The 12,873-nt window shown below is 32.0% G+C and overlaps 1 protein-coding gene across 1 annotated transcript in view; it reads right to left on the bottom strand.

Annotated features, from left to right (window-relative positions):
- Positions 1-1,924: 1,924 nt before the first annotated feature.
- The window catches only part of LOC129799756 (sex determination protein fruitless), a 205,680-nt gene continuing 194,731 nt past the window's right edge, over positions 1,925-12,873 (bottom strand). Inside the window, exon 7 of the mRNA XM_055843958.1 lies at positions 1,925-6,936. Coding sequence (XP_055699933.1) covers positions 6,512-6,936 — 425 coding nt within the window. The 3' untranslated portion in view covers positions 1,925-6,511. The remainder of the gene's footprint in view (positions 6,937-12,873) is intronic.

Below are 12,873 nucleotides of genomic sequence, written 5' to 3'. Positions count from 1 at the left end.
CAAAAGTTCAGGATAAAATGGGTGAAGTTACAACACAAAATGGAGAGATTTTGAGCGAAGACACAAGTTAGGAGACATTTGAAAACTCCCCAAGCAGCACATCTTGGCTATTTAACTGTTAGATAACGTTTTCATAACGTATTTGGTTGAAATAACCGTTTTTTTAACGTTGGCACAACGATAATTTCTGGTTAAGTTATTTTGTGCTGTTTGGGTCTGCTGCGGCTTTTGAAAGTTCAAACTTTGCCACGAAACCAATAAATCCTTGTCAAAAGTTTAGTACACATCAAAAGCTCAGGATAAAAAGAAGTTATAGCATGAAATGGAAAGATTTTTAGCGAAGACACAAGTTAGGAGACATTTGAAAAACTTTGCTGCGGCTTTCGAAAGCTCAAGCTTTACCACGAAACCAATGAATCCTTGTCAAAAGTTTAGTACACATCAAAAGTTCAGGATAAAATGGATGAAGTTATAGTACGAAATGGAGAGATTTTGAGCGAAGACACAAGTTAGGAGACATTTGAAAAACTTTGCTGCGGCTTTCGAAAGCTCAAGCTTTACCACGAAACCAATGAATCCTTGTCAAAAGTTTAGTACACATAAAAAGTTCAGGATAAAGTGGAGGAAGTAATAGCACGAAATGGAAAGATTTTTAGCGAAGACACAAGTTAGGAGACATTTGAAAAACTTTGCTGCGGCTTTCGAAAGCTCAAGCTTTTATCACGAAACCAATGAATCCTTGTCAAAAGTTTAGTACACATCAAAAGTTCAGGATAAAATGGATGAAGTAATAGCACGAAATGGAAAGATTTTTAGCGAAGACACAAGTTAGGAGACATTTGAGAAACTTTGCTGCGACTTTCGAAAGCGCAAGCTTTACCACGAAACCAATGAATCCTTGTCAAAAGTTTAGTGCACATAAAAAGTTCAGGATGAAGTGGAGGAAGTAATAGCACGAAATGGACAGATTTTTAGCGAAGACACAAGTTAGGAGACATTTGAGAAACTTTGCTGCGACTTTCGAAAGCTCAAGCTTTACCACGAAATCAATGAATCCTTGTCAAAAGTTTAGTACACATAAAAAGTTCAGGATAAAGTGGAGGAAGTAATAGCACGAAATGGAAAGATTTTTAGCGAAGACACAAGTTAGGAGACATTTGAGAAACTTTGCTGCGACTTTCGAAAGCTCAAGCTTTACCACGAAACCAATGAATCCTTGTCAAAATTTTAGTACACATCAAAAGTTCAGGATAAAATGGATGAAGTTATAGTACGAAATGGAGAGATTTTGAGCGAAGACACAAGTTAGGAGACATTTGAAAAACTCTGTTGAGGCTCTCAAAAAGTCTAAACGGAACTGGTAAGTCCTAGTCAAAAGTTTAGTACGCATCAAAAGCTCAGGATAAAATGGACGTAGTTATAATACGAACTGGAGAAATTTGGAGACAAGACTCAAATGAGACCTAAAACGAAAAGCTTTGCTAAAGGCTTTTAACAAAAAAGCTCAAAATTCTCAGTCGAAACTCGAATACTTTAATCCTTTGTATCTCATTGGATTGAGAGGGTTGAATCTTAGCTATGGCTGAGATAAGAGGCTCAGGATAATATCCTGAATATCCTACAATATATTATATTGATACAAAATCAAAGGGAAACTTTACGACGAAAACTCGTGAAGAGTATCTTGGATGAAAAGCTCATTGAAAGCTATCAAATTCTTCATAAATTCTCAACTTACAGTTAAGTAATTTAGAATAATTTTGTGAATTCTAAAGTATTCGTGACAGAAGTCCTTTAAAAAATAATTACGAGTACAAAAACAACTTACCTGCAGTTAAAATAACTTTTATATTTCATGATACTTGCGTACAGTTCATTTGTTTAGCCACAAGAGTTGAAACCAATGAAAAACACTGTTGAGATACTTTTGCAATTTCACAAATATATTACTTTTCTACACACGAAGAATGCTGCTTTAAAAGTTGTTTTTTTTTTCTTTAAATATGTTCTCCACATCTCAATTCTCTTTTGATTTTTTTTTCTTGTTAAACATGAATAAAAGTATGTAGATATTTTGGTACTTGCATAGTTAATTATACTTGTTTAAGACTTTCCTCATTGGATAATTTTTGATGAACATCTATGTTTTAGCTGCTATTCTGTTTAATGCCTTATTAATTTGATAAATACTTGTTTCAATATCTCCACAAGTTGCGCTTGCTTTTTTTTTCAAATTATCTTCAATGTTTTCGTTTTTTCTTTTGTTTTTTTTTGGTAAAGTTCAATGCTAAGATTTTTTTTTATATTAATATGAATATTTTGATGTTGTCTGACTTGATAAGTTTAATGTTTGAAATCTTAGATGCTATTTTTCATTTTTTTTTTAGACAAAAAACTTTGATTTCAACTTGGCTGGATTTTTGATTTCATACTCATTTTTGCTCATTACAAGAAAAAATGTTTGAATTTAAAGAATAACGTAGACTTTTTTTAGTGTATTTTCTTTTCATTTTTTTTTTTACTTCAAATCCTATCATCTCCCAGTCTCTATCAACTAATAAATCATTATCAAAAAGTATGTATCTTCTCATAGGTCATCCAAATTAAATTTGTACAAAAATATATACAGCGTCTTATGATGATTCACATTGTAGATTTTACATCTTGTTTCGTTTCTTGTGTTTCTGGTCATCTAAATCATTGATCCACATTTCTCCAGTTTATAATTTTCTTTCACAAATACTATATTTACACTAACAATTTTTATTTTAATCATCTTGCCTCGAAAGAAATTCAATCTACGTTGTTTCTTTTTTTTTTCTTCCTATAATATGGAGGGAAAATGAATGGTACCGTAAGTTACTAGACTTTAGTTGTCTATTGTTTTGTCCAATTGGTATGTTTTTTTTTGCATTCAAACATTGGGGTTAATTTTCTTTAATTTTCTAATTAGCTTTTTTTTTAATTTTGCTTAGGTACATTCCATTTTCATTGAATATCACATAAAAATGTTACACCAAAACGTGTATAGTTTCATTACTTGTAAATATTTTTTTTTCTTTTTACTTTATCAATTATTTATTTTTCTACAGACGGAGTCTTATGAAATTGACTAAAGAAGTCTTATATACTTTAAAATAAAAGCTGCGATATATTTCTTGTATTAAAGCACTTAAATGAACACAAAAACTGTTTAATTCAAAAGAAAAAAAAAGTATAATAAAAAATAATGTGATGCTGAAAAAAAGTTGCGAAATAAAACACCTAATTTTCTTTTTTTTCCTCTTTTTTTTGAATTTAACATAAAAGCTCAATGAAAGCTCATTTAGAATCTATTTTATGCACCAAGTTTTAGCTCCAACAAAGCTACTTTAGTCATGATACTTTTGACATTATGAAAATAACCGAAAATTCAACGCAGAACTGTACAGACTTCAATGAATACAACTCCGTCTTACATCCTTACAGTCTAACTTGATACAATATAATTGATTTTTTTTTTCATCTCAACTACTTTAGATGTGTGCAATGCAAGTAAGAAAAAAATTTGAAGTTTTACATCAACTTGATTATGTCTTTTGTTTTTCTTTCATCTAAATTCTATTTTATTTTCACTCTTTATCAGTGATGGGGAGAGGAGCTAATAAAATGTATATAATTCTCGATAATAATATTCTTCTCTCACTTTTCTTTTGAAACCGTTTAAACTTTGTTTGATTCTTCTTGAAATCCATCTAACATTTACATTAATATTGAGAAAAATTTACACATTTGGTGGACAAGATTATTTCTAATTAGACTTTTTCTCCACTTCTAAATATTGCAATGCTTTCTTCGAAAAAAAAATTTGATTAAGGACAAGTGGGAATATAAATACTGCAAGAATTCTGTGTCTTATATTTAAAAATGTTTCATTTCTTTTTTTCACCTTGAATAAATAGCACATTGATTCTTATAGGACTGTGGACTTTTATATACTACATCTTATATCATTAAAGCTTAAAAAAATTGATAAGCTCTGCGGACTATTCTGGTGGTGATGGTCATCTGACACTCTTGGTGGTTTTTGTTTTCTAGTAAAAGACTCAAGCTGTGATATCTTCTAATACAAAACTTCTTAGTTAGCCAAGACACACTCCAAAATTTCTACCCAAAATTTGATAAATGTAAATCACTTTAAAGACAAGCGCACAACTCTGGCCGACAATGTCTGTCGGTAAGAATTAAAATAATATTTCCGTTAAAAAAAATTACAAAAAAAAACAAAAACTTAAAATTCTAAGATCTAGGAGTTGAACAAGTTCCACATTCGAGACACCTAGGTTGAGTCTAAAACGGTAATATGGATCATATAATCGAAAATCTAACCACCATATTTAAGTGTTCAAGAGTTCAAACTAGAGTTTAACTAGAGTTTGAAGATTGAAACTGGAGTTAAAACATTGAAATGAGTTCCACACTTGATATGCTGCCGTGGAAATTATACCGTGGTGTGGAACATTGAAAATTGTGAATTTAATCACAAGTTTAAATGACGAGTGGACTAGTTTTCATTTAGTGATTCCTCTTGTTCTCTTCCGCTTAAGCATTTTAATGGATTCCACACTCGAAAAACTCCTGTGGAAATTATACTGTAGTGTGGAAAATTGAAAAGTGCAAATCTTGTCCCCAGTCACAGTGACGAATAGTCTAGTTCTCATTTAGTAGATGTTTCTACTGTGGCTTTCTATCGATCAAGTACTTAAAAATGACTTCCACACTCGACAAGGTCCCTCGTAATTTAGACTATAGTGTGGAACATTAAACATAAAATGTTCTCATCAACAATGCAAGTATCTATTGGATTCACTTCCGCTTAGTGCGTGATCTGTAATTGGCACTCTGAGGGCAACGTAATGAATAAGTTCCACAGTCGAGACACTCCCTTTAGAACATAGACTGTGATGTGTAACATTGAAAATTAATCTTCCGTAATGATATAAGTGTTATTGTGATCCTCTACTTTCTCAGTACGTACTCTCTGCTTGTCTCCCCAAAGAACATTTATAATGGAGAATCTGAATGGGACTCTTTGCCACTCACAGTCGTAGATCGTATAAAAATGTCTCGACTAAAGTGCTTTTAAAAAGGTCACTGATGTTCACAAATTAAAATTTAATTTTGAGTATTCAAATTAAATGTCTGCGGAGAATTGTGATGAATTGCGATTTTTCTCACAGAAAAGTGAAAATTACCATGTGGATTATATAAAAAGCCTAACCGCACATACAGTTTTAGTTTGGTATCTAAAAGTGTCTCGGCTAAAAGAAAATCCGATTATATTTAAACAAATTGCCTTTAAATCTCGAAAATTCAAAATTAATTTCAAGTATGCAATTTCTTCGTAAAATTATAAGTATTTCTGCAATATCTCAACATAAGATGTTCTTAGAAAAGTTCCTCAAATTATTATGTTAGGAATTATAATAAATTTGAGTTACACTATGAAATTCACAAGTTTGATTTAACTCTCATCAAAGTTAAGTAGTTCAGTTATCTAAAAGTGTCTTGGCTAAAAAATAAATGGCACTCCATTTGGACAAAATGTCTTTAATGCTGGATAATAGAACTGAAAGGTTTCTAAAGGAATTGCCTAATGATTTAGTGATGTAAATAAGGCAGAAATATCAATTAGAAACTTTGTTACATTGATCATCTTCACTACAATGTGAAAATGGCCACTGTTGAAACTTCAAAGTTCGAACATGGGTCTCCTTGTAGAATTGGCAAGAATTCAAATGCTTATTCTCTGGCTTTCAAAAAGTGATCTTCGATTTTTTTTTCTCTTACTGATCTTTTAGGGTAGATTGCTATCTTTTGAACAAATCTGAAGCTCAACTAGGTTGCACAGTTAAGAGCCTGCAGCAATAATTTGAACCTTGGTGTAGGTCTTTTCGATTTCATGCAGAAACTAAAGGTTTATGTCTGTAATAAAATCTACTAAAAACCACAAGTGGTTTTCATTGTAATCTATCACTTCCAAATCTTGCTTGACCTAAGCCTTTTACTAGAAAACCTACAACAGTGTCTGCAAGGGAATCTATGTACAGGATGGAAGAAAAGCTTTTGGGATAGGGTTTACACTGAAGCTTCACAATCTAATCAACATTTCTCCACATAGGTGTCTATACAAAATTTTCATGGATTTGTAATTTTTGGCAGAAAACAATCATCGTTGGTAGAGTTATGAAAAAGATCAGGCAGATGCCGTACGGTATTACTGAATACGTTGACTTTTTCGGGATCTCCAGGATGATTGGGAATATTTAGTGGAAAAAAATATGAGGAAAAGTTGGAAAAGGAGTTGTAGTGTTGCGATCAAGTGTATCTTGGTGTTGTAGGGGATCGCTCGATCGTGTGTCCGGGATGATCAAGTGTGATCACAATTTGGGTGTGTGTATTCGATTCACGGCGCAGTCTTGGGATGTGTCCTGACTATGGGCACTGAATGCACCGTGTAGCTCCTCATGTCCTAGTTCTTGATCAGACGATCGGGATGCTTTACTCTGAGGTGGGAGCGTAGTGTGTCGATGCGACTGTAAGTGGCCGGGCAGTAGGGGCACATGCTCCGTTGGGCTGTGTGCGAATGGAAGTGATGCCACCTGTTGGTGACCTCCTTGCCGCACGTTCGACATCGCCACATGGTGCCGGCCAGCTCTCTCGTGGGCGAGAACATATTGTGGTAGGACATCTGATGCTGGTGGTGCTGATGGTGCTGGAGGGCAGCGGCGACGACGCCCATGATGGGACTGGCGCGACTGCTGCCGCCATCGCCACAACGCGATCGACTTGGCACCAGTGGATGCTTTGACTCTCCGTCTCCACTGCTGTGCTGTCCATGATGATGGAGGTGTGGCGGCGGTGGAAGTGGTGGAGGTGGACGATGCCCCCCCGGCCCTGCAACCAACAAGCACACCAGTGGCCTATCAGCCCGGTAGAAGACAACAGAAGAAGGCAAAGGGATTTTTTTTTCTTTTTTTTTTTTGTGTGTGGTTTACAATGGGGAACAACCCCCATAGCAGCACCATAACACTGAAAATCTCCTCCTCACATCACTTGATACTTTTACATCATTTACTCTCTCTCTCTCTTTCTCTCTTATCTGGCTAATGCTATTCCTCTCCATTATTTCGATCATCTTTTGTTTTTAGCATATCTTGTCTATATAACATCACATAAAATAATAAAATGGAATAATTCAAAAAATTAACTAAATCATCTTTACAGAAGTCCCATGGGATATCGGTTGGTTTTCAATCTTAAGGTCAGGTTGTTTTTAGAATTTCAATTTACCCAAGCTTTGAACTTTGGTCTGACACTTGATAAGTTCTGAACACCAAGAATAATTTACTTTGAGCCAAATAGTTTTCAGACCTTAGGCCTAACAATAGGATTGAATTTTAAAGACATTAAACCACGCGAGATTTTTAAAAACATTGTGACTCAAAGCCTAAATTTTCAACCCTAAAATTCACTGGATTTGCTTGTTCTTAAGAAGTTTAAAAATATTTAGAAACTGGGTTAATCTACCAGTCTGAAAGACATATTAGAAGAGCAGCTAAAGTAAAATGAAGAAGACTGAGATATACTGTCAAGCTTGACTTAATTACAGATCTTAAGATCTTTGAGCATGGAGCCCTAAGGCTTAGAATTTTTTATAAAGCTTGAGTTCAAATCGGTCTACAAGTAGGCAACCCAAAGATACAACTACATACATTTTTAAAGCCAAAATAACATACTGAGATAAAGAAATTTAATTATTCACTGTCAAACTTTTTAAAGCTGAAGAAGTAACATGTTACCAACTTCACAACAGCTGAGCCGATTTTTTAAACCTTAAATTTCTTAAAAGATATTTTTGGTTTTTTATAATATAATTGAAACTGCAATCGGGACATCATTCAGAATCAGGAAAATTTCATAAAATCAAAATTTTCATCCATTTTTTCCAAGTATTGCACATGTCTATCCTGAACTCAAATCTAAATTATTGTTTGCAATATTTACGACAGGAAGAGTGCAAAAGTTTGAGCTTGACATAGGGTAAGTGTGCCAAATTCCGGCCAGCTTGCAATTTCGGCCACCTTTTTTGTTCCTCGAATTTCCATGAACTTTTAGATTTTACGTACTCTAGAGAGTATACAATGCAAAAGAATAACAAAAAATGAAGCTTCGACAAACGAGATGACGTGAAAAAGATATTGGAAGAATTCCCGAAGGGCAAAGAACTATGAGAATGAAGGTGGCCGAAATAGGGCACCAAAGCTATGTCTATATTTTTATTCATTTTAAAATGTATTAAGAATAATTTTAGAGTAAATAAAGACGGTAAACTCTTTACAAGGTTCCAAGAAACACTCTTTAAATAGAAAGAATTAAAAAAAATCAATTTGAATTTCAAATATTACATTTCATTTAGACTTTGACGCTTGCATGCAACTATGTCGAAATTTGGCACACTTACCCTATGCTTTATATTTGAGAAAGAGACAAGAATGAAATTTAATTGGTTTTATGAAATTTTCTTGTCCTTAAGGTTGATGAGGGTCCACATCGGAACCGATAGCTGAATTTTATTCAGAAAAAAGTTTTCATTCAGACAAATGGTTTAGCCCAGTTTCCGAAGGTTTGAAAATTCGACACAACCAACAATTGCAGTGCTTTTTAAAGTTTATTTGAATTATAACTGAGAACGATTAATATGATACATGTTTCTCAAAAATCTCTCTTATTGGCAAAAGCCGCAGTTGATCAGTTTTAATAACCCCTAGGTTTGAAACCCGTATAGTACTTTACTTCAATGGCGAATACTGAAAATATTTCCCTCATTTCTGAGATAAAGAGAAAATGAAAGATTAATATAAATTTTAAAATTTTGATGCTCCATCAGGTTAAATTTTTCATTCTATCAACAGGTATAAAGTGTTCTCTTGATCTGCTTGCTTCATTTCATAATATGAAGGCTTAAACGGATCTCAGACTGAAGGTTTAATATACTTCTCTAAAATCACCAAATCCTAAATTATAACAAATTTTAGTGGTTTTTCGGAACAAAATGGATCATTTGTCCTTCATATTCAATCCTAAGTCAAATACTCCTCAGAGATAAGCCATATGACTAAACCTTAGGTCTGAAGCTTGAATTAGAATTTTTGTTGAAGAATTCTAATTAGTTTTTAAAGACCGATTTAAAGGCTTAGCACTAAGCTTCAAACCGCAATAGAGGGGTATGAATCAGCTCTTGAAAACCGCTTTAAAGTTTTAAAGCTTTAGCATTTGTCTCATAATTAAGGTGACAAGGAATAAAGTTGTTAAGAATTATTATACCTCAAGTTAAGAGCTGTAAAAATCCAATATTTTAAAGTTGTTAATCGTAAAATACAAATCAGACTTTTAAAATCTTCTTTTTTTTCTTTAATATTTTTTCAAAGGACGCACGTTCCTTGCTATCCCCATAATCTTATTTTAAATTTTATTTTAAAAGATTTTAAGCTTCAAGTTTTATCTCAGAATTGAGGAAGAAGAATCCAAAAATCTAAGTTTCACCAATCAGAATAATTAAAACTAAATAGGTTCTATAGTTTTTCGACAGAGAATTCCATTGGGCTCAACTTTAAAGCAAGGCTTACCCAAGCTTGAAGTTCAAGCTTTAGTGTAGCAACGACCCCTACCTCTCAAATGAAAACTAACCATGACCCATGGGTTGAAGTAGTCTGTATGCGTGTAGTGTTTTCATCACATAAATAGAGATATATTAAAAGTAATGTAGCGATCTTATATCAAAAATACATCAAAAAGCATTTCAGGCAAGTATATATAGGCAAAATATCCAATAAGTGTTTTTGGTAATTTTCTTTTTTACTAGATTATATTCATATTAATATAAGAAAGGACATTTCCTTAATCTCATCTATCTATAATGCAATAATCTCAACAGTTTTTTTCCTGCATCCCTGATCCTCTGAATCCATCAATCAGACACAGCCCAGAGAGATCAAGACAAAAGTCAAAGTTCAAGTGTGAAATGCTCTGTGAAATCAAGCGGGATCGAGGGTTACGTCGAAGTTTAGGAACGGACAAACGATCGAGGTGATTTGTCTGTGTTCAGAGACCCTGATCCGGATGCTTGGATCTGGCGTGCATCAAGAGTGTATCGCTGCGTGTATAAACGGCGGGGCACAGCGAGCACGAATATTTTCCCGGGAAATGGACGTAATAATGATTGCGAACGTTGCACACGATTTTTCCGCACAGCAGACAGCGCCGACGTTCATCGATTGAGTTGATCTTCTCAAAAAGTTGAGCGATCCTCCAAGATTTAAGGTCTGCAAACAATTACCAACTGTTTGTTTTCTGGCTATAATTCTTTTTTTTTGTCAATTGGTATTTATTTCTGGTTGGTGTATTATGTGGCATTTGTCTAAATAAGATCTTCAATTTGCTTGTCTTTAAGCATACAGATTTTCCATTTTCCTAAAGTCTTGCCTCTCACAAATTCACTGACCTAACCAAATAGAAATTTTCCAGTTTATTTAAAAAAAAAACTCTTGTCTCTTTTGTGATGCTCAATAGGCAGGAAAATGCGAAAAGAAAAATCATACCGGAGGGTGATTGCAACAGAAGAAAAATAAATGAATCGAATGAAAAAAATAAAAAAATATAAAAGTGAAAATCTAGAGAAATATCTGGAAGAGTTCTCATCTTTGATTTTTTTTCACTAAGATGATTGAAATTTTCAGGAATTCAATAAATTTTTCAAACCTAATCCTATTTTCTTCTTATTTTTGTAAAAAAATGTGTGACTGGATGTCAAGAAAATATTTCTCACTGTGAACAAAATCAGACAGTGTAAAAGAATTGATGTAAAAAAGACTAAAATAAGATGAAAAAAAATTACAGAAAATGAGAAATAAAGTGAAAAGATAACAAAGTAGAAAAATAAAATAAATACGGGTTTTTTTGTCAATAATAATAATGATAATAATTGTAATAATTATATCGCAAGCAAAATACAAACCAAGCAAAATGCAGGCAAATATATAATTAATAATAATGAAGTTATATAGATTTACATTATTTAATTTTCTTCTTTTTCTCATCAATATAATTTATAATAATTAAAAAAAATATTTCCTCAATTCACTAATTTCATCTTATCTTTTTCGCTCAGTTTCTTTTTCTTGTTACAAACTTAATTTTTTCCGTTTTCAGATAAAAAAAAAATATATAATCCAAAGTCAAAATTTCAATTGTACAATTTTACTTTTTCTATAATTTTCCAAAAGGTTCACTTGAGCTCTACAAATTTCTTTTTGAAAATGTTTGCGTTTTGTTTTCTCTTTTACATGATAAATACAACAATTAAATGCACAGAAATATTTTGAGAAAATAAAATCTACTTAAATGTAACTTTTTTTGTTTTTGAAAATATCTCTGAAAAAAAATCTTTTCTTCATAATTTTAAATACCATTAATTGAAGTGCTAAAAAATTGAAAAAAAATCTTCTAGTTTTCTTTTTTTCAAATATCCGGAGTTATTTTTAGTTTTTTTCTGAATTGATCATAAAGCACGACTTTTTTTTTAATATTTCACCGCAACCAATTTATTGTATTTTGTTTGTTTTCTTCAATAATTTGTTGGTATTCTATTTCGAAAGTATGTATCCTTCCTTCGTTATAGTCCTTCTAAATAAATAGTTATTATTATTTCACATCAAAATGTATATTCACAAATGTTGTTTCAAATTGTAATCTCTCTTAAAATCTACAGTACTTCATCTCTGATTTATCTCTCTTTCTTCATTTTCAGTGAAAACAAGAAAAAAATAATAAGAAAATATATTATATAATATAAAAAACAATTAGACAAAAATTATAACGCAAAAATCAGGTAGATATTTTAATCAATTACAATGAATTAATTGCTATCAATAATCATTATGGTTAAAAGATTAGAGTAATTTTTTTTTATTCATCATCTTTTATTTAGGTTACGTTTGGTTATTACTTTCATCAACATCGTATTTCTTTTCAATTGGGGAACTGCTTCTACCGACTTTCAACTGTATCTCACGATCGGTTTCCATCTCATTCAATATCCTTCACATTGATTTTTTCTTCATCTTTTAATTTTATTACATTACATATTAACTAGTATTATTTATTGCACGTTCGGTTCGATTAGAATTTAATTTAATAAAAAAACAAAGAGACGTTATTGTATCAATGAATTTATAGTTTAAAATCAATTAATATCTCTATGAATAAATCTTTCATACTTTGTTCCATATTCATTTTTTTTCTCCTTTTAGTTTACACAATTTTTTCTTTTGCTTCTTAATATTTGGGTTTAGCACCATACCTTTGCTATCACATCTTTATGTTTCTGCTTAAAAATGAATTATGTAATTCAAAAAAAAATAGTCAACTAACCCTAACAACACATTTTCCATCCTTATCACGTCCCACAATTCCTCGCCTTATATCTCTTACGTTTTTTTTTTTTTGGAAAAAATCCGAAAGGTAATATTTTCTTTTTTTTTCTAAATAAAATTTGCACCACAGCGGCCGAAAAAATCAAAAAAATGAGTGCCTAAATTAATCAATTTTCTTCATCTCTCAAATCTCCAAAAATCCGATTTTCTGGCTAAGTCATTTTAATTTGTTTTTTGTTTTTTTTTTCATCTAAAATTTGCAGAATGTGTTGCTACATGTCTCGATATTGTTTGCACCTTACTATGAAAATTCACTATGTTTTTTTTTCTTCTTCTATCAATCAGTAATACATAATTCCTTTTGAGTTAATATTGCATTTAGTTATTCTCTGTAGGTATT

Source organism: Phlebotomus papatasi, chromosome 1 (assembly GCF_024763615.1).
Source record: "Phlebotomus papatasi isolate M1 chromosome 1, Ppap_2.1, whole genome shotgun sequence".
Lineage (NCBI taxonomy): Eukaryota > Metazoa > Arthropoda > Insecta > Diptera > Psychodidae > Phlebotomus > Phlebotomus papatasi.
Note: the sequence above shows the minus strand (reverse complement) of the source record. Positions and strands in the feature narration are given on the sequence as shown.